Raw genomic sequence first — 19,162 nt, forward strand, 5'->3', positions numbered from 1 at the left:
TGGGCCAAAATCCAACGGATTTTGTAGTTGGAATGTCCGACCGTGTGTACAGGGCATAAGACGTATCTTCTCCCAACTCACCTATGTCATCATGTACAATGTAGGATCAGCAGCCACCGATGTGAGGATGTTGAAGGCACAAGAGGCATGTCATCATTTTAAGCTGAGCAAAGTTTACCCTTAAAGCAAATCTATAGTGAGATCCAATCCTGTAATCAATGTGGAGGCGACTCCAGCCTCCTCCTCCTCCTAAGACCCCTTTCACACTGCCGCTCCCATAGCATTGGCAGTAAAACGCCGCTATTTGTAGCGGAGTTTTACCGTCAGATTTGCAGCGCATTTTGGCCGCTAGCGGGGCGCTTTTACCTCCCGCTAGCAGCCGAGAAAGGGTTAAAAAAAACCACAATACGCCGTAATAGTGGCGTTTTGCCGGCGGTATTGAAAGCGCTGCCCCATTGATGTCAATGAGGAGCAGCAGTGGAGGAACGGTTAACACACCGCTCCTTCACCGCTCCAAAGAAGCTGCTGGCAGGACTTTTCCTGACGTCCTGCCAGCGAACCGCTCCGGTGTGAAAGCCCTCGGGCTTTCACACTGGAGACAATGGTGCAGCAGTTTGAGGGCCCTAGGTAGCAGGTTATGCCATTGCATGTGCAGTGTGAAGATCACAAGTTGTATCTGCAATACCATAATTTCTGGGCATATATGTTTTGTCTAGTATTATCTCTAGAAAACAAGAAGATAGTAATTTTCATGAAATTCATTTTTTATATAGCAGTAGAAGAGGTGGCACGCTGTACATTAAAACAAAGATTTACATAGAGCCTGAATCAGTTTACACATCACAATGCTTTGGTTGATACATGTAAATAGAGTCTAACCAGTCACTATATACTAGTACTGTTCTTTCTTCAGAGATCTAAATCCACCCTGGTCTTAAATATTTCTATGGTGACAACTGTGCTGTTTGATGCCTGTGTTGGTCTTCAAATCGATCCCTGTGGAGCCCCTTGAGTTGTAAGCTGTGGGGCCTGTACTTCTGTCCAGGTCTAGATTAAAGTGGATTTAAAGGCTTTTTTTTTTTGTTTTAGATAGATTAGGAAGAGGTAAATCTTTCATCTGTTTTTATTGCTGTCCTGGTCCTTCCTGTGGAGGTTCACGCTCTCTATTTGCCCTGGTGATCCTAGTCACCAAAGCAGAAAGTGGATGGAAATTCAGAAATGTTGAGTTGTCGTCAGAACAATAAATGAGAGTATCCTACAATGAAGACACCTTTTCCTGTGCCCACTGTCTAGGATGGGAATTCTGTTCACTTTCGAAAATGTCCTACCATTTCCTGTTGCGTCTTCCGTAAATTGCCCCAACTGGACACAGACAGTAAAAAATATTTTAATAGCGGCTTTAACCTTTTCCAACTTCTAAACTATCTAAAAACTAAAATAGGTTTTGGCTTTGCATTTACATACAATTTAAAACCCACTCATTGAAATGTCAAATGGCCGAATGTAAAGAAGAGGGGGTGAGTCAAAGATCTATATAGAGCTTGGAAATAGGATCCAAAGGCGCTCCACAGGGATCAATTTCTACTAGAGATACTTGCAAATACTACAAGTTGAAACAGGTTGTGCACAGCTGTCATTTCAGTAATGTTTTATGACAGTTTGGGTTCACTGAATAGTTAACTTTACAAATCGACATGACTTATAAATGAGTGTGAGTGGTCAGCATGGCACGATTTAATTCATAGAACCATCCACTCATTCATAGTGGCTTCGTCTGGCCATACATGGTCGAATTTTGAAAGAATTTTCTATTGAAAATCAGTTTTGTGATTCGATAGTGTCACCATTGATTTCAAAATTCAACCAACCAAACCTTCAATTTCACCTCATGTTACTACAGAAAATAATTTTTGTGGCTGTGAATCTTCTTTTCTTTCTGGGAATTTACCTTTCTGGCACTCATGCGCATTTCTTTTTCGACTACATTTCTCACACAATTCTCCCATCATTGATTCGAAAATCTTAAGTTTTTCAAAAAATTTCCAACATGCCCAATTACTTACATTCGATGCCTGCATGAAAATCGGCTGTTGCTGCAGCCCACTAATGGTGCGAACTTCGAACGAAAATTCTTAGATAATTTTTTTTCGAAATACATTTTTTTCGAGATTCCACCCATGTAAAATTCGACCCAAACTAAAATAGGTTTTGGCTGTACATACACTTTAAAACCCTGTCATTGAAGTGTCAAATGCCAGAATGTTAGAAAGAGGGGGTGAGTCATAGATCCATATAGAGCTTGGACCTAGGATCCAAAGGAGCTCCATAAGGAGCTACTCTTCTGAATAGTTACCGTAATTTTACAAATCAACATGGTTAATGGTGGTCAGCATGGCACATTTTATTTCATTGAACTAGACACTCATTCACAGTGGTTCAGTGGCTGTCAGTTTTGAAACTTATAAAGTAATTCCGGAGACAGAGATAGCTGGGTTTCCAGGAGGTAATATCTGTGATAATGCCAGCCTAATCTGGATGTTCTATTATGAGATTCAATCAGTGCTTGTTTGTATTTCCAAGTTCATTCAGTTCACAAATTCAGTAAGTCTTCTTTGTAAAATTCTTACATAAAAAAATGGCACAGATGATAGCATATTATTCTAATTCAGCAATATCCTGGCTGCCAGGCTAATCATACACAAGGTCAATACTGGAGCACACAGGCCAGGTGAGCAGCTCACGGTGGCATCTTTGGAAGCCAATACTTGACGTCCCTTAAGTGGCTGAGGTGGACGGTAATTCTCCCACATTTTCACAGGGGTCTCTCCCTGAGAGGAGAAATGAGCTGTGTCCGTCAGGATTCGATGCTGCAAACACATTAAAATATACAGTGTCTGAGACCTCTAATTAGCATGAAACAGGAAAAGAGACCATGATCTCTTGGAGAATAAACAGTAAATTCTTTGCAACATCAAGGTAATTTATCATCATATACAAAACATTAATCTGCACAGTTTTCAAATGGTACATTTTAAAAAATTAATAGAAAAATATCATGTGAAACTCCAAACCTCCAGTGTGAGTAAACTAAAAAGAAATTCACATAATAAATGAGTTTAAAGTCCTATAGGAGGAGTATCTAGATTTGTTTGGAAAATTGTGAGGATTTATCACACAAGTACAGGACATGAGCACATTCAGTAAGGAAAAAAGATGTCTCCTACTTTCCTGATTATGGCATTACTTGTTCAGCAACTGACTGCAAATATTCCCTAACTGCAGTCCTAGCCGTAGAAAATCTTGGTTCAAAGGAATCAATATTCACATCTTCACATGAAGAAATAATATATACATTAAAGTTGCACGATTCTGAGAATAACAATTTTTTTGCTTAGAATAAAGATAACGATTCTTCTCTGGTAACATCATCTTTCACATTATACAAAAAAATTGGACTAACTTTACTGTTTCGTGTTTTTTTTTTTAATTTAAAGTGTATTTTTTCCCCAAAGAATTACGTTTGAAAGAGCGCTGCGCAAATAACGTGACATAAAATATTGCAAAACTGCCATTTTATTCTCTAGGGTCTCTGCTAAAAAAATCTATGTAATGCTTGGGGGTTCTAAGTAATTTTCGAGCAAAAAAATACTGTTTTTAACTTGTAAGCAACAAGCGTCAGAAAAAGGTTTAATCCTTAAGTGGTTAAACTGACATAATTTACATACGAAAGGTCATTCCTTTGATCTAATGTGTTTATAGTTATCTCCTCCTTTTTTCTTCTTTTTTTTTTTGACAACCGTCAGATGTAAGCTGAGAACTCTCTTCACTCAATCGAATCGAGGAAATGCTGTGTTAAGATCGGGAGGGGGTTGAATCGAGATTGCAATTTTTTTTCTAATGATTAATCGTGCAGATCATATATATATATATATATATATATATATATATATATATATATATATATATATATATATATATATATATATATATATACACAGTGGTGTGAAAAAGTGTTTGCCCCCTTCCTCATTTCCTGTTCCTTTGCATGTTTGTCACACTTAAGTGTTTTGGAACATCAAACCAATTTAAACAATAGTCAAGGACAACACAAGTAAACACAAAATGCAATTTGTAAATGAAGGTGTTTATTATTAAAGGTGAAAAAAAATCCAAACCATCATGGCCCTGTGTGAAAAAGTGATTGCCCCCTAAACCTAATAACTGGTTGGGCCACCCTTAGCAGCAACAACTGCAACCAAGCGTTTGCGATAACGTGCAATGAGGCTTTTACAGCGTCCTGGAGGAATTTTGGCCCACTCATCTTTGCAGAATTGTCCTAATTCAGTTACATTAGAGGGTTTTCGAGCATGAACGGCCTTTTTAAGGTCATACCACAACATCTCAATAGGATTCAGGTCAGGACTTTGGCTAGGCCACTCCAAAGTCTTCATTTTGTTTTTCTTCAGCCATTCGGTGGTGGACTTGCTGGTGTGTTTAGGATCATTGTCCTGCTGCAGAACCCAAGTTCGTTTCAGCTTGAGTACACGAACAGATGGTCAGACATTCTCCTTCAGGATCTCTTGGTAGACAGCAGAATTCATAGTTCCTTTTATCACGGCAAGTCTTCCAGGTCCTGAAGCAGCAAAACAGCCCCAGACCATCACACTACCACCACCATATTTTACTGTTGGTATAATGTTCTTTTTATGAAATGCAGTGTTCCTTCTACGCCAGATATACTTGGACACACACCTTCCAAAGAGTTCCACTTTTGTCTCATCGGTCCACAGAATGTTGTCCCAAAAGTCTTGGGGATCATCAAGATGTGTTCTGGAGAAATTGAGACGAGCTTTGATGTTCTTTTTGCTCAGCAGTGGTTTTCTCCTTGGAACTCTGCCATGCAGGCCATTTTTGCCCAGTCTTTTCCTGATGGTGGAGGCATGAACGCTGACCTTAACTGAGGCAAGTGAGGCCTGCAGTTCCTTGGACGTTGTTGTGGGGTCTTTTGTGACCTCTTGGATGAGTCGTCGCTGCGCTCTTGGGGTAATTTTGGGCGGCCGGCCACTCCTGGGAAGGTTCACCACTGTTCCATGTCTTCGCCATTTGTGGATAATGGCTCTCACTGTGGTTCGCTGGATTCCCAAAGCTTTGGAAATGGCTTTATAACCCTTTCCAGACTGATAGATCTCAATTACTTTCTTTCTCAATTGTTCCTGAATTTCTTTGGGTCTCGGCATGATGTGTAGCTTTTAAGGATCTTCTGGTGGACCTTACTGTGTCAAGCAGCTCCTATTTAAGTGATGCCTTGATTGTGAACAGGTGTGGCAATAATCAGGCCTGGGTGCGGCTAGAGAAATAGAACTCAGGTGTGGACAACCACAGTTATAGTATATTTTAACAAGGGGGCAATCACTTTTTCACACAGGGCCATGATGGTTTGGATTTTTTTTCACCTTTAATAATAAACACCTTCATTTACAAATTGCATTTTGTGTTTACTTGTGTTGTCCTTGACTATTGTTTAAATTGGTTTGATGTTCCGAAACACTTAAGTGTGACAAACATGCAAAGGAACAGGAAATGAGGAAGGGGGCAAACACTTTTTCACACCACTGTATATATATATATATATATATATATATATATATATATATATATATATATATATAAAACAAGTATACAAGCTAACTTGAGAAGCTAAATAGCACCACAAGGTGTCTGCACATATATCTAAGCTCTCTGGCACCCCCTGAAGTCGAGTGCAGTTAATAGGAAAATGTCATTTTAGCATTTCAAAGGTCTCAGTCACAATTAAAATGTACGCAATGGGGGTTATTTACGAAAAGGCAAATCCACTTTACACTACAAGTGCAAACTACAAGTGCGAAGTGCACTTGAAATTGCACTGAAAGTGTACTTGGAAGTGCAGTCGCTGTAGATCTGAGGGGGACATGCAAGGAAAATGAAAAAAAAAAAAAGCATTTTAGCTTGCAAATGATTGGATGATAAAATCAGCAGAGCTTCCCCTCAGTTCATATCTACCCCTCAGATTTACAGTGACTGCACTTCCAAGTGCACTTTCAGTGCAATTTCAAGTGAACTTTGCACTTGTAGTTTGCTCTTGCAGTGCAAAGTGGATTCGCCCTTCGTATATAATCCCCAATGCGTGATTTTGTAATAAGATAAAATGGACAATGATATGCACCATTAAACCCTATGTCTAGTACACACGATTAGAAAATCAGATGGAAAATACCCCTTTCAAATCAATTGAACGATAATATGATCTGCTCTAAAGAGCCGACTATAGTTCATCCAAAATTATCTGAAGGGACAAACAAGATGATTTTATCATCCAATCATGTGCAAGCTAAAATGCTGTTTTTTTATTTTCCTTGCATATCCCCCTCGGATCTACAGCGACTTTACTTCCAAGTGCACTTGCAGTGCAAAGTGGATTTTCCTTTCGTAAATAACCCCCATTGCATCACTTCCAAAGTTGTATTCCGTCATACGAGAATTTCCGTAACTTTAGTAACCGCTTCATCTTTGATATGAGACTAGCATGCAAAAACAAAAACAAAAAAAAGCAGATGCTAATTTGTCCAATATTCTCATCGTGTGTACAAGACTTTAGTAATCAGTCCAATGTTAACTTTCCTAAGCCTAAGGCCCCTTTCACACTAACGTCCCGTTCAGGCCCGCCTGTCAGTTTTTCAGGCGGACCTGAACGGGTGCTCCATAGAGCTCTATGGAGCGTCGGATGTCAGCGGTGACATGTCCGCTGACATCCGACCCGCTCCGATCCGAAAAAGTGTGACGGAGGAAAAAGCTATTTTTCCATCCGTCTGCGGATCGGATCGGATGACGACGGGCACTGCGGTCCGTCGTCATCCGATCTCCCATAGGGGAGAGCGGCGCTGTGACAGGTCCGTCCCTGCACAGTGTGCGGAGACAGACCTGTCATCTCCCTGCTCAGCGGGGATCGGCGGAGTGATCCCCGCTGAGCAAACGGACATCCATGGGGCGGATCAGAACTGATCCGCCCCGTGTGAAAGGACCCTTAAGAAACAGATGAGGCTTTGATATTGATTGTTAGAGGTTACTACAGGCATACCCCACTTTTAAGTACACATTGGGGTTTATTTACTAAAGCTGAAAGTGCAAAATCAGGCTCACTTCTGCAAAGAAACCAATGAGCTTCTAACCCCAGCTTGTTCAATTAAGCTTTGGTAATAAAACCTGGAAACTCATTTGTTTCCTATGCAGAACTGAGCCTGATTTTGCACTTTCCAGCTTTAGTAAATAAACTCCATTGTGTACTTAATAGTGGGGTATGCCTGTACATGCTTCTCCCATAACCCACCCATAACTCACGTTTGTTAGGCCTAAAAACAAAACAAAAAACAATCATTCTGCTCGTACCTGATTCCTACTGATGGTCACTGGCTCTTCAAACACTGTCCAAATGACAGCCTGTGAGCAATCAGGAGTTGTGAGGGAACCTTGATATCTGTAGTATCTTGACAACTTCCCATGAGCTGGGAGGAGGCTTTCCAGGGGAAATGTTGGTGTCATTAGTACATAGTCCCCTGGGAAATAAAGCGTTTATGTATGTTAAGTGCTTATGATGAGACATTAGGGCAATGCAAATGTTAAAGTTAAAGAGGGATTCCACTGGAAAAAAAAATATTAAAAGCCAGCAGCTATAAAAACTACAGCTGCTGACTTTTAATAAATGGACACTCACCTGTTCCGGGGTCCAGCGATGTCGGCAGCCAAGGCAGATCGATCGCTCAGCTCTCGGCTGCTGCTGCCGCCGCCATTCTCGGTGAGGGAATCAGGAAGTGAAGCGTTGCGGCTTCACTTCCCAGTTCCCTACTGCGCATGAGCGAGTCGCGCAGCGCAATGGGATTGGTCCCTGCTGTCTCTGGGACCCGTGTGTGTCCCAGCAGACAGCGCAGTGGGACAGGAAGAGGTATAGTCTCCCGTGGGAGTCTATGCCCGGAAGTGGGTGCAGATACCTGTCTTAGACAGGTATCTGCTCCCCCCTCCCCCTGAAAGGTGCCAACTGTGACACCGGAGGGGGGAGGGTTCAGATGAGTGGAAGTTCCACTTTAGGGTGGAACCCTGCTTTAACAGCTCCTTTTAAATAAACTAAAACATAGATTGTATGGAAACCCTTCAAAATTACCTCTCATCAAAGTCAGACACATCTGATTCATTCACAAGAGTTTATTTGTTAAACCTATGCAAAGAACAATGACATTTATGTTCTGTTACAGCAGTGAGAAGTCCAACAACCAATCAGATTCTAGTACACTAAGGTCAGATAACTGAATTCTGTAGTGGAAAACCAATTGGATCACTATTAAGGTGAAGATAACCAAACTCTGCAGACTTCTCTATGTTTTACTGAATAAGGCCGATAGAAACTACAATCAAGATGTTTTTATATAATAGTACAGGTAAGAAGATGATGGCATTGGTGATTCAACAAATATACTGGTTAACAAAAAAAAAGTAATATATACACTAACCTTCCAATGATATATTCTTCATAGCGGACACTAAGGGACTATAACTTGGATTATCTGCTTCTCCCACCTAAAGACAAATCAGCAGCAGTATACATTATCTAGATTTTCTAGAAATGTGGGAACATTTTTATACCTTTTAAAAAAAAACGTTTATGATACAGTAGCTGAACAGGTCTTACCATTATCAGTATGCCTAGCACAGCCAAGCCTTGAGGGTCTTTCTTAGCTTCGGTGACAGTACTGTACTTGGCATTCATGTGAACGATATGCAGCTGAAGACAAATAAACAGTTATTTAGCATCTTTGAACTTTTCCAAAACTTTTACTTTTACAATATGCAAATGTGCCTCAGTTTGTACATTACTGATGCAGTCACCCAGGGCCGTCTTTAATATTTATAGGACCCTGGGCAAAACTTTTCTTGGGCCCCCCCCCCCCCATGCAATTTCGATCGCCACCTGCTCTGAGACATACAATAAATAGCAACTAGACTCAAAATAAGTTTACTGAATCAGATCATGCAGCTATTGCGATTGGTTGCCAGAGGTTACAGTGTATCATTACCGCTCACTGACTGGTTGCTAGAGGTTACAGCACACATTACGGCTCACTGATTAGTTACTAGAGGTTACAGCACATGATTTCTGCTTGTTGATTGGTTGCTAGAGATTACTGTGGATATGACCTCAGGCAGCATGATATACATATGAATGCCACCGGCTGCCGCTATTTACATATGAATGCTGGTAATTTACATGTAAACACAGGGTTTGCAGGTGAGTCAGCTGTACATAACAATAGGGCAGAGCTGGGCAGCATTAGTAGCAGCACTTCACACTGAGATATCGGGACACAGCACGGGATTAAAACCTCAAGGGATGAGGGAATTTAAACCAGGATAGTTGGCAAGTATGAGGAAGCTGCTTTGGGCCCCACAATCATGACAGGGCCCAGGGCAGCTGCCCCTTTTGCCCTGCCTTAAAAACGGCCCTGCAGCCATCTTAAACCTTAACAATGGTTCAGGGTACTCCTGTATTATTATATTCTTCAAATACCCATCATAACATGTAACAATCTACTACCCTGATGGAAAAAAAAAAAAGATAACATAACATACTTTGTAATCAAGTGAAACCCACCCGCCTGGGTGGAGAGAAAGTGCTGCTAGCCCCAAATATGATTCATTTAAAAATTTGCCCCCAAGGGCCTATAGGCAGCTAGAAAAAGTTGGAATGAATAGAATATATCAAAAAAGGTTCTTTATTGCGTACAGATATGAAAAACAAACAAACACATGAATTAAAAACTATGAGCTCTGGTATGCGTGGTATCCAAACATAAGATGTCAATGTTACAAATTCAGATAGCAAAAAAGAGTCTTAACACTAATAGCTATTGCTCAGAGAAGTCATTTAGTCTGTGTGACTTTCAATGGGATAGTGTGGGCCCGTTCCATACTGCTTGGACAAATTACCACCTTGAAACTTAACCTGCCTATATGTTTTATCCGCATTCCAACTGGGCCATAGCCAAAAGACAGCTACAGCACGGTCGGCTTATTCTGGGAGGGTGTCCATGGAAATATCCGTGACCGCTTCAAACAATCATTTGTAAACAAACCGGTGTCATGTCATGACGCCAGTTCCTGCCTTCCCTCTCTGTACAGTGCGAGGGGAGAGGGGGAGAGATCGTTTACAGCAGTGTTGTGGATCTGTAGTGCCCACAGTGCTGCTCAGTGCCCATACTCTGTAATACTCTGCAGCACTCTGCCCATACTCTGCAATACTCTGCCAATACTCTGCAATCAATTTTAACAGAAACAAATATATATATATATATTTATGGTCAAAGCCCTATGGCCGATACGGATATGAACAAATAGACTTTACCATAAGATTAACAACATGAAATGGACCTGAAGTGTGCCCTGGTCTGATGGTCGGTATACCAAAATAAGGGGGCATACCCTAGATTAGAAATTAATATTTGTGAAGAGAAATGAATTTGAGAAATGCCCTGAAAAGGGGATGGGAGGGTGGGTGCCGCGCACCGGAAACCGACAAAGACCACAGGCGAGCGGACTGGTTAAATACCCTCCGGGCTCCTCCCATAAATTCAGGCCACCACACTGGCCTTCCTACCTATGGTCAAAGCCCTATGGCCGATACGGATATGAACAAATAGACTTTACCATAAGATTAACAACATGAAATGGACCTGAAGTGTGCCCTGGTCTGATGGTCGGTATACCAAAATAAGGGGGCAAAAACATTCAGGTAGGGGTGTAGTTTTATTCGTTTTAGTTTAATTAGTTGAGCAAGTTTGGTGAATGCTTGTGCCATTTCCATCCGAGGATTGGGGATGTACCGGGCGAGGTAGGCAGGGTTCCAACTGCTTAGTCTCTCAATGACGTGACTTGGGACCCATGCCAACATGCTGCCAAGGGTGCTCAAATACTAAAGAGTGACCACGGTATGGACCGGGGTCGAGGTGTAGGCTGCGTAGAAGAACCCCATGTGTTTGGGAAACTGGCAGGTACACAAGTGTTAGCACGAAAAGGCAATAGGGAACTAGAGTTTACGCGTTCCGGCAGGAGTGACAGTAGGTAGTCGAGTATGGTTACTCGACACCAAGCACTGCCTTTTCTATAGAAATGGACGTCTATCCTGGAGCCAGATTGCTGGGTTTTAGACACTGCAAGGTGGAGGATGAAATGGTGTTGGTAGCGAGCCAAGTGACGACTATGCAGGACTTGGCCTGCGGGGTTGCTGAAGGCCTGGGATGCCCATACAATGGACTTTAACTGGTGCCACCAAGATAACTGCAGCAGTCTGCGCAGGAAGGACACAACCGAGAGCGGCCAGACCTGGCTTCATCAACAAGGTGAGCCTTGGCCCAGTTGTCAGTGGTGAAAGCCACAGCCTGTCCTGTCCTGACATAACCCCAGATTCGAGAGGCTGTCATGACCGGGTATAGCTTGAAGAGGGAGGAAGTCCAGGTAAACCCAGGGTTTAGGAGTATCCCTGATGCCATGGTTCTGTAACCAGTGGTGGCCAAAAATTGCAGCGAAGCCTGTGGAGGCTGTGGCATCTGTCACTACCAGGGGTGACAGGGGCATCGTAGATGGTCTAAACATCGCTACACCAATCTATGCAGTAAGGAACCTTCCGACATTGATGGTCTGCTATTGCCACGGCATCTAAATTAAGGATCTGAGAAGGGTCCTGTGTCCGTGAGAGGAGGACCAGGAGGCGTGACATAAAGATCGACCCTGGGGAATGGCCCGTATTGCCGATTTGAACGTTCGTCAGGTAGTGTGTGTGTAGAACCTGGCTGCCAGTGCTACCAACAATAAAATGGCTAGGCCATGGAAAACCACAAAGGGCCAGGTAGATGGCCGCTTGGATGACAAGACTGGGGAATATGCGAGGATTTTATATGTCCTTAAAGATGGCAGTTGTGATGGGCGAGCGTTTGCCGTTGGCTATGGGCGATGCCTCTGGATGCCTCGTAGTGGGGATCTTGCTGTATGGGCCGTAAAGACAGATGGCTCTCCGGGCCCTGTAAGGATAAGAAATGCTGAACGCTGGCTAGGTATAGCCTGAGCGTGTTACAGGAAGAAGCCAGTTGCGTGTGTCAACACGATCCTGGTGCAGGATGGAAGTTGAACTCAACTGTCCTAAGGGAGAGACAGACAGACAGGAAACGGTGAGTGGCTTGTAAGAAAAGCCACAGGAGACAAGTGGTCAATTAAGTGCTGCTGAAAACGACGTGTAGCCAGTTTGTGTGCCACTGAGAATGTGCTTGCAAAAGAATGATTGCAAGAAGTTATGCTAAGTCGCAAGCCTTGGCATGATTGCAAAAGTAGTGTTTAAACGTGTACTTGCGACAATTGCGTGGGAGTTTGTCACTGGAGATGTGTTGGTAGTGACTGTGAGAAATTAGTGTTACCGCATGTGCTTTGCGAAGACTGCAGGAGTTGTGCTTGAACATGTGTTTGGATGCGTGCTTGCAACGATTGCAAGATGTTATGCCAAGATGCGTGCTTGCAACGATTGCAAGATGTTATGCTAGGATGCGTGCTTGCAACGATTGCAAGATGTTATGCCAAGATACGTGCTTGCAACGATTGCAAGATGTTATGCTAGGATGGGTGCCTGCAACGATTGCAAGGAGTCACACCAGGATGCGTGCTTGCCATGATTGCAAGATGTTATGCTAGGATGCGTGCCTGCAACGATTGCAAGAAGTTATGCCAGGATGCGTGCCTGCAATGATTGCAAGGAGTTATGCCAGGATGCGTGCCTGCAACGATTGCAAGGAGTTATGGTAAGATACATGGGTAGCCAGGTCGGAAAAGACAGAAGTGCATCCAGTCCTAACCATAAATCAAACAAATAAAATACCGCACAACCCGACACACCCAATTCTACACCCACAGCTGATCCAGAGGAAGGCAAAAAACCCCAGCAGAGCATAGCCCAATTTGCTACAACAGGGAAAAAATTCCTTCCTGATCCCTCGAGAGGCAATCGGATTTTCCCTGGATCAACTTTACCTATAAATATAAGTACCCCGTTATAACGTACATTTAGGAAAGTATCCAGGCTTTTCCTAAAGCAATCTATTGAGCCAGCCAGAACTGCCTGCTAGCAATGATTGCAATAAGTTTGTGCCTGGACATCTGCTTGCAATGATTGCAAGAGGTCTTATGCTCAAATGCGTGCTTGCAATGATTGCAAGAGGTCTATGCCCGAATGTGTGCTTGCAACGATTGCAAGAAGTCTATGTTTTGGATGCGTGCCTGCAACGATTGCAAGAAGTCTACGCTTGGATGCGTGCTAGCCATGACTGCAAGAAGTCTACACTTGGATGTGTGTTTGCAATGATTGCAAGAAGTCTATGCTTGTATGCGAACTTGCAACGATTGCAAGAAGTTTATGCTTAATGCGTGCTTGCAACGATTTGCAAGAAGTCTATGCTTGGATTCGTGCTTGCAACGATTGCAAGAAGTCAACGCTTGTATGCGTACTTGCAACGACTGTAAGACGTCCATGCTTGAATGCGTGCTTGCAACGATTGCAAGAAGTCTATGTTTGGATGCGTGCTTGCAACGATTGCAAGAAGTCTATGTTTGGATGCGTGCTTGCAATGATTGCAAGAAGTCTACGCTTGGATGCGTGTTCGCAACAATTGAAAGAAGTGTACGCTTGTATGCGTACTTGTACCAACTGCAAGATGTCCATGCTTGAGTGCGTGCTTGCAACGATTGCAAGAAGTCTATGCTTGGAAGCGTGCTTGCAACGATTGCAAGAAGTCTACGCTTGAATGCGTGTTTGCAATGATTGCAAGAAGTCTACGCTTGTGTGCGTACTTGTAACGACTGCCGTGACTGTGACTGATGATGAACCGGACTCTGGAGCATGCACTGAAATGAGGCTAAAGCACTGGGGCACACCGTAACGAATCGGTGCATGTATGCAACTGGATTCGAAACGGAGCGCGGTACGTGGCGGTGAAATTATTTTGATTGCCATGACAGAGGCACGAATCGATCATGCCGCTGTTGCGACTATCCGTTAATCGTGCATGCTCTGAAGCATGTACTGAAATGTGGCTGAAATACCTGGGGCGCGCCGAGACGAATTAGTGCACGATGCGACTGGATTCGTATCGGAGCGTGATACGTGACAGTGAAAATGATTTCCCATGACAGAGTCATGGATCAGAGAACCGAAACCTGCAACCAATAATGAATCCTGACTCTGGAGCATGTACTGAAATGAGGCCGTAACCAACTGGGGCACATCGAAACGAATCGGTGCATCACGGATGCGACTAGATTCGAATCGGAGCGTGGTAAGTGACAATGAAATGAGTGACAAAAGTTTGCCATGACAGAGGCCCGAACCGGTCGTGCCGCGATTGCGACTGACAACGAACGGGACTCTGGAGCATGTACTGAAATGAGGCCGAAGAATACCTGGGGCACGCCGAGACGAATTGGTGCATGGTAGATGCGACTGGATTCGTATCGGAACGTGATACGTGACAGTGAAATGATTTCCCATGACAGAGGCACAAATCGGTGCGCCGCAACCTGCGACTGACAACGAACGGGACTCTGGAGCATGTACTGAAATGAGGCCGAAAAATACCTGGGGCACGCCGAGACGAATTGGTGCATCGTAGATGCGACTGGATTCGTATCGGAACGTGATACGTGACAGTGAAATGATTTCCCATGACAGAGGCACGAATCGGTGCGCCGCAACCTGCGACTGACAACGAACGGGACTCTGGAGCATGTACTGAAATGAGGCCGAAAAATACCTGGGGCACGCCGGGACGAATTGGTGCACGGGGATGCGACCGGATTCAAACTGAACGTACTACGTGACAATGAAATGCTTCCCATGATAGAGCTACGAATCGGAGAGGACGCAACCTGCGACCGTCAACGAACAGGCTCTAGAGCATGTACCGAAATGAGGCCAACGCAACTGGGACACGTCGATCGAACCTGTGCGTTTTGAGAAAAGCGACTGGTTTTGATTCGAACGTAATAGGTGAGGTGAAATGACTCCCATGACAGAGACCCGGGTCGATTTAGCAACGAGCGGGCTCTGGAGCATGTACCGAAATGAGGCCGAGCAACTAGGGGCACACCGGAACGAATCGGCGCATTTAGCGGATGCGACTGGATTCGAATCGGAGCACAGTGCGTGACAGAAATGAGTGAAATGATGAAATGACCTACGTGAGCCAGCTATGGCAGAGGTACGAGTCGTTGTGCCGTGAGACACGACTGGCAACGATTTTGACTGTGGAACGCGGTAACGAGACTACATAACAAGTTACTAAAACAGTGCAGTTTTTCCTACAAGCAATATCTACCGAAATGACGCCCGTGAAATGAAGGGCGCTGCGAAAATAGTGCGTTTTGAGTGATAACAACCCGGTATCATAACGAACGATTCGATATTTCAGGTTTTAACGACACTCAAAAATAGTACAGGAAGGTCAATCGAGACCCTTACCTGCGGCAGTCGAGCCGGCGACGTTGTACAAAAACGAACGGGAAACGAAAACCACGAGATTTCTAGTAGAGAGACGTTTATCCGAATGGCAACGAAACACGAGCAGTAGGCCTAGTAACGTATTGCCGCGCACCGGAAACCGACAAAGACCACAGGCGAGCGGACTGGTTAAATACCCTCTGGGCTCCTCCCATAAATTCAGGCCACCACACTGGCCTTCCTACATATATATATTTTTTTTTTTTACAGAATTTTTCATTCTTTTTAGATTTATAGTGCAAAAAATTAAAAAAAACAGCGGCGATTAAATACCACCAAAAGAAAGCTCTGTTTGTGTGAAAAAAGGACAAAAATGTCATATGAGTACAGTGTTGCATGACTGAGTAATTGTCATTCAAAGTGTAAGAGCACTGAAAGCTGAAAATTGGTCTGGTTAGGAAGGGGGTTTAAGTGCCCAGTTGTCAAGTGGTTAATCGACTCTGGTCATGTTTGATACTTCAATTTGAAGGTATGAAAAAACTTTTTGATCAAACAATGGCTAAATCAATTGGACAATGTGTCCATATAGGTACACTTCTTCATTGTTTTAGGATGCCTTAACCTTAATATGTTTTGTGATATTAGATGTCTTCACACCCCTGAGGAAGATCAGAACATTTGTAACATTGACATATCGTATTTGGATACCATGCATACCAGAGCTTGTGTAGATTTTAATTGATGTGTTTTTCATATATCTGTACGCAATAAAGAACTTTTTTTTGATATATTCTATTCAGTCCAACTTTTTCTAGCTGTCTGTAGGCCCTTGGGAGCAATTATTCAAATTAAACATAACATATTTTGTCCCAGTAAATGCCATTGATAATATATAGGCATAGGCATAAATAAATTAATGACTATGCTCTATTCTGCTCAACTTACATTCTATAGTGGAAAACCAATTGTATCATTTCCAATGTGAATAATTTCATTTGTGATGAAATGTATACAGTGTATGTAAAGAGTACAGTGGTCAATAAACCCAGAAAATATATTTAGTGCTGAGCAGTTTATACTTTAAGACTATGGAAAGCAGAGTATAGGTCGGTTACATTGTTACCTCAAGTGGGAACTGCTTGCTATCCACTGTATGTTCTGATCCATCTTTGGTTGGGCTTCCCCAGTGAAAATGGAACTGTAAGGCCTTGTATGTGTTGGGTAAACCTGCACCACTGATACTTATATCTCCAGATAGGCTCAGTAGAACTGCAAAGAGCAGCACATAATGTCAAAGTACAGGTATATCATAAAAACATAACAACAAACATAAGAAAAGTACCAGCAGAGTCTTGATAAAGCCTTTGTGCAGCAACCTGCATCTTGAAAATAAACTGTATGGTTCACCATGGAGTAAATAATAAGACTAGTATGCCAGTAAAATTACCTCACCTGAGTGTCCATCATTCATAAGCTTCCATTCAGCAGATGGGGCATGATCATAACCGTTGAAGGTGATGTTACCCAAGTCGCTGTCTCTCTTTACTTTGGCTTTTTCAATATTAATAGGTGATTGATGATCGCCTCCACAGTTGTGACTAATGTCCTTCCAATGGTCAGGGCCTGACCCAAACAAAAATGCATAAAACAATCACTTTGTTTCTTCCATATCTTGAGCCATTGCACTTATATTAAAGTTTTTACATCCCATTTACTAGAAGTTATATAGTATTCTGTTACTAATGGGTGAATTAAATCTTACACATACCCAACATCCTTTATAGAGTATGGGAGATAAAGAGGAACTTCAGTCATATTTTATTAGTTTTTGATAGAGCGGGGAATAATAAGACCTTTCTGTGTGCCCATTAGAGATAACAAACATGCACACAAACAGTAAAGATGTGTGTAGGTGCAGTTAGCCTTCCCACTTGTAGGTGGCTCTATGATATTATTACATGGGAAGGGTAGTCTCATAAGGGAATTGAGGCCTTAGAGATTCCATACATTGATTCCAGAGGAGAAGTGGTCTGATTGTACACTGATAGACTTTGGGTGAGGGAACTTTTTAAATAAGGGATCCCACTTCACTTTGGCGCATGTCTGGAAAGTGAATGGTTAGGGAAAGGAATCTTTTTGTGAGGGAGAGTGCAAAGTACACGGAAAGGTTTCTAAGGAGGAGGGACAGCTTAGGACAGACTCCTTGGTTATTGCTGATACTCCCATATCTGGAATGGAGACGTAGGGCTGAGACACTATCTGGTTCCAAATACATCTGCTTAAGGAATGCTCCCTCTACTAGCCAAATCCATTCTCTGGTAATGCAACTGGGTAATACAGTACTATACTATACTGCCTCTCTGTGCATACACTAAATCATGGATCTTCAAACTATGGCCCTCCAGTTGTTCAGGAACTACAATTCTCAGCATGCCTAGTCATGTCTGTCAATGTCAGAGTTTTACAATACCTCATGGGATGTGTAGTTTCGCAACAGCTGGAGGGCCGTCGTTTGAGGATCCCTGCACTAAATGTATCTATATACTAATGTCCAAAACTGTTTCCTTGTTTGTACTGCACTATAACCTGGACTCATATTAATGATATTGTGCATTACACAGTAGTGTGCGACTAACTAATCCCAATCTAGCATAGGCCACCACTACAAGAACATCTCACCAACAGGGACATACACCACAACAAACACCCGACACAGGTTAATTTACTGCTGCCTGTGTCCCCATAGCCGAATTGTTCTCATGCGCAGTTTTGGTGACAAAACAAGAAATTTGAGGAAATTTGCACAACACAAACAGTAACAAAAGTTACACACACACACACACACACACACACACACACACACACACACACACACACACACACACACTTATTTAATTAATCATAAACTACAAAAATTGTTTGAATGTAATTCTAACATGTTTTAAAGGATGGATGTTTTTTTCAAACCTTATTATGTTTTGTTGTTTGGTAATTTACTCACCACATGCAGGGTTCTGAGAAGAGTAGCACCACTGACCTGAATAAAGATAGACAATTAATAAAGTAAAACTTCCTGAAACTTTCTGAATAAGTTTAAGATTCAGCTAGTTAAAGTAAATTTTTCAGCTATGTCAAATACAGTACCTTGAAAAAGTATTTACACCCCTTGAAACTTTATGTGATAGACCAACACAAAGTGGCACATAATTGTGGCATGAAAGGAAATGATAAATGCAAATTTATTACAAATAAATATGGGAAAAGTGTGGTGTGCATTTATATTCAGCCCCCCTGAGTCAATACTTTGTAGAACCACCTTTCCCTGCAATTACAGCTGCAAGTCTGTTTGGGGATGTCTCTACCAGCTTTTCACATCTAGAGAGTGAAATTTTTGCCCATTCTTCTTTGCAAAATAGCTCAACCTCTGTCAGATTGGATGGAGAGCATCTGAACAGCAATTTTCAAGTCTTGACACAGATTCTCAATTGGATTTAGGTCTGGACTTTGACTGGGCCATTCTAAAACATGAATTTGCATTGATCTAAACCATTCCATTGTTTGGTTGGCTGTATGTTTAGGGCCGTTGTCCTGCTGGAAGGTGAA

The 19,162-nt window shown here is 42.6% G+C and overlaps 1 protein-coding gene across 1 annotated transcript in view; it reads right to left on the reverse strand.

Annotated features, from left to right (window-relative positions):
- Window positions 1-2,376: 2,376 nt before the first annotated feature.
- LOC143940351 (carbonic anhydrase 15-like) overlaps window positions 2,377-19,162 on the reverse strand; it is a 32,213-nt gene continuing 15,427 nt past the window's right edge. The window contains exons 2-8 of the mRNA XM_077461604.1: window positions 18,561-18,596; window positions 17,012-17,182; window positions 16,683-16,828; window positions 8,720-8,812; window positions 8,541-8,607; window positions 7,426-7,592; window positions 2,377-2,867 (exon numbers count right to left, since the gene is read on the reverse strand). Coding sequence (XP_077317730.1) covers window positions 2,661-2,867; window positions 7,426-7,592; window positions 8,541-8,607; window positions 8,720-8,812; window positions 16,683-16,828; window positions 17,012-17,182; window positions 18,561-18,596 — 887 coding nt within the window. The 3' untranslated portion in view covers window positions 2,377-2,660. The remainder of the gene's footprint in view (window positions 2,868-7,425; window positions 7,593-8,540; window positions 8,608-8,719; window positions 8,813-16,682; window positions 16,829-17,011; window positions 17,183-18,560; window positions 18,597-19,162) is intronic.

This window comes from Lithobates pipiens, unplaced genomic scaffold (assembly GCF_037356315.1).
Source record: "Lithobates pipiens isolate NorthernLeopardFrog02 unplaced genomic scaffold, aLitPip1_a1.2 Scaffold_3, whole genome shotgun sequence".
Taxonomy (NCBI): Eukaryota; Metazoa; Chordata; class Amphibia; order Anura; family Ranidae; genus Lithobates; species Lithobates pipiens.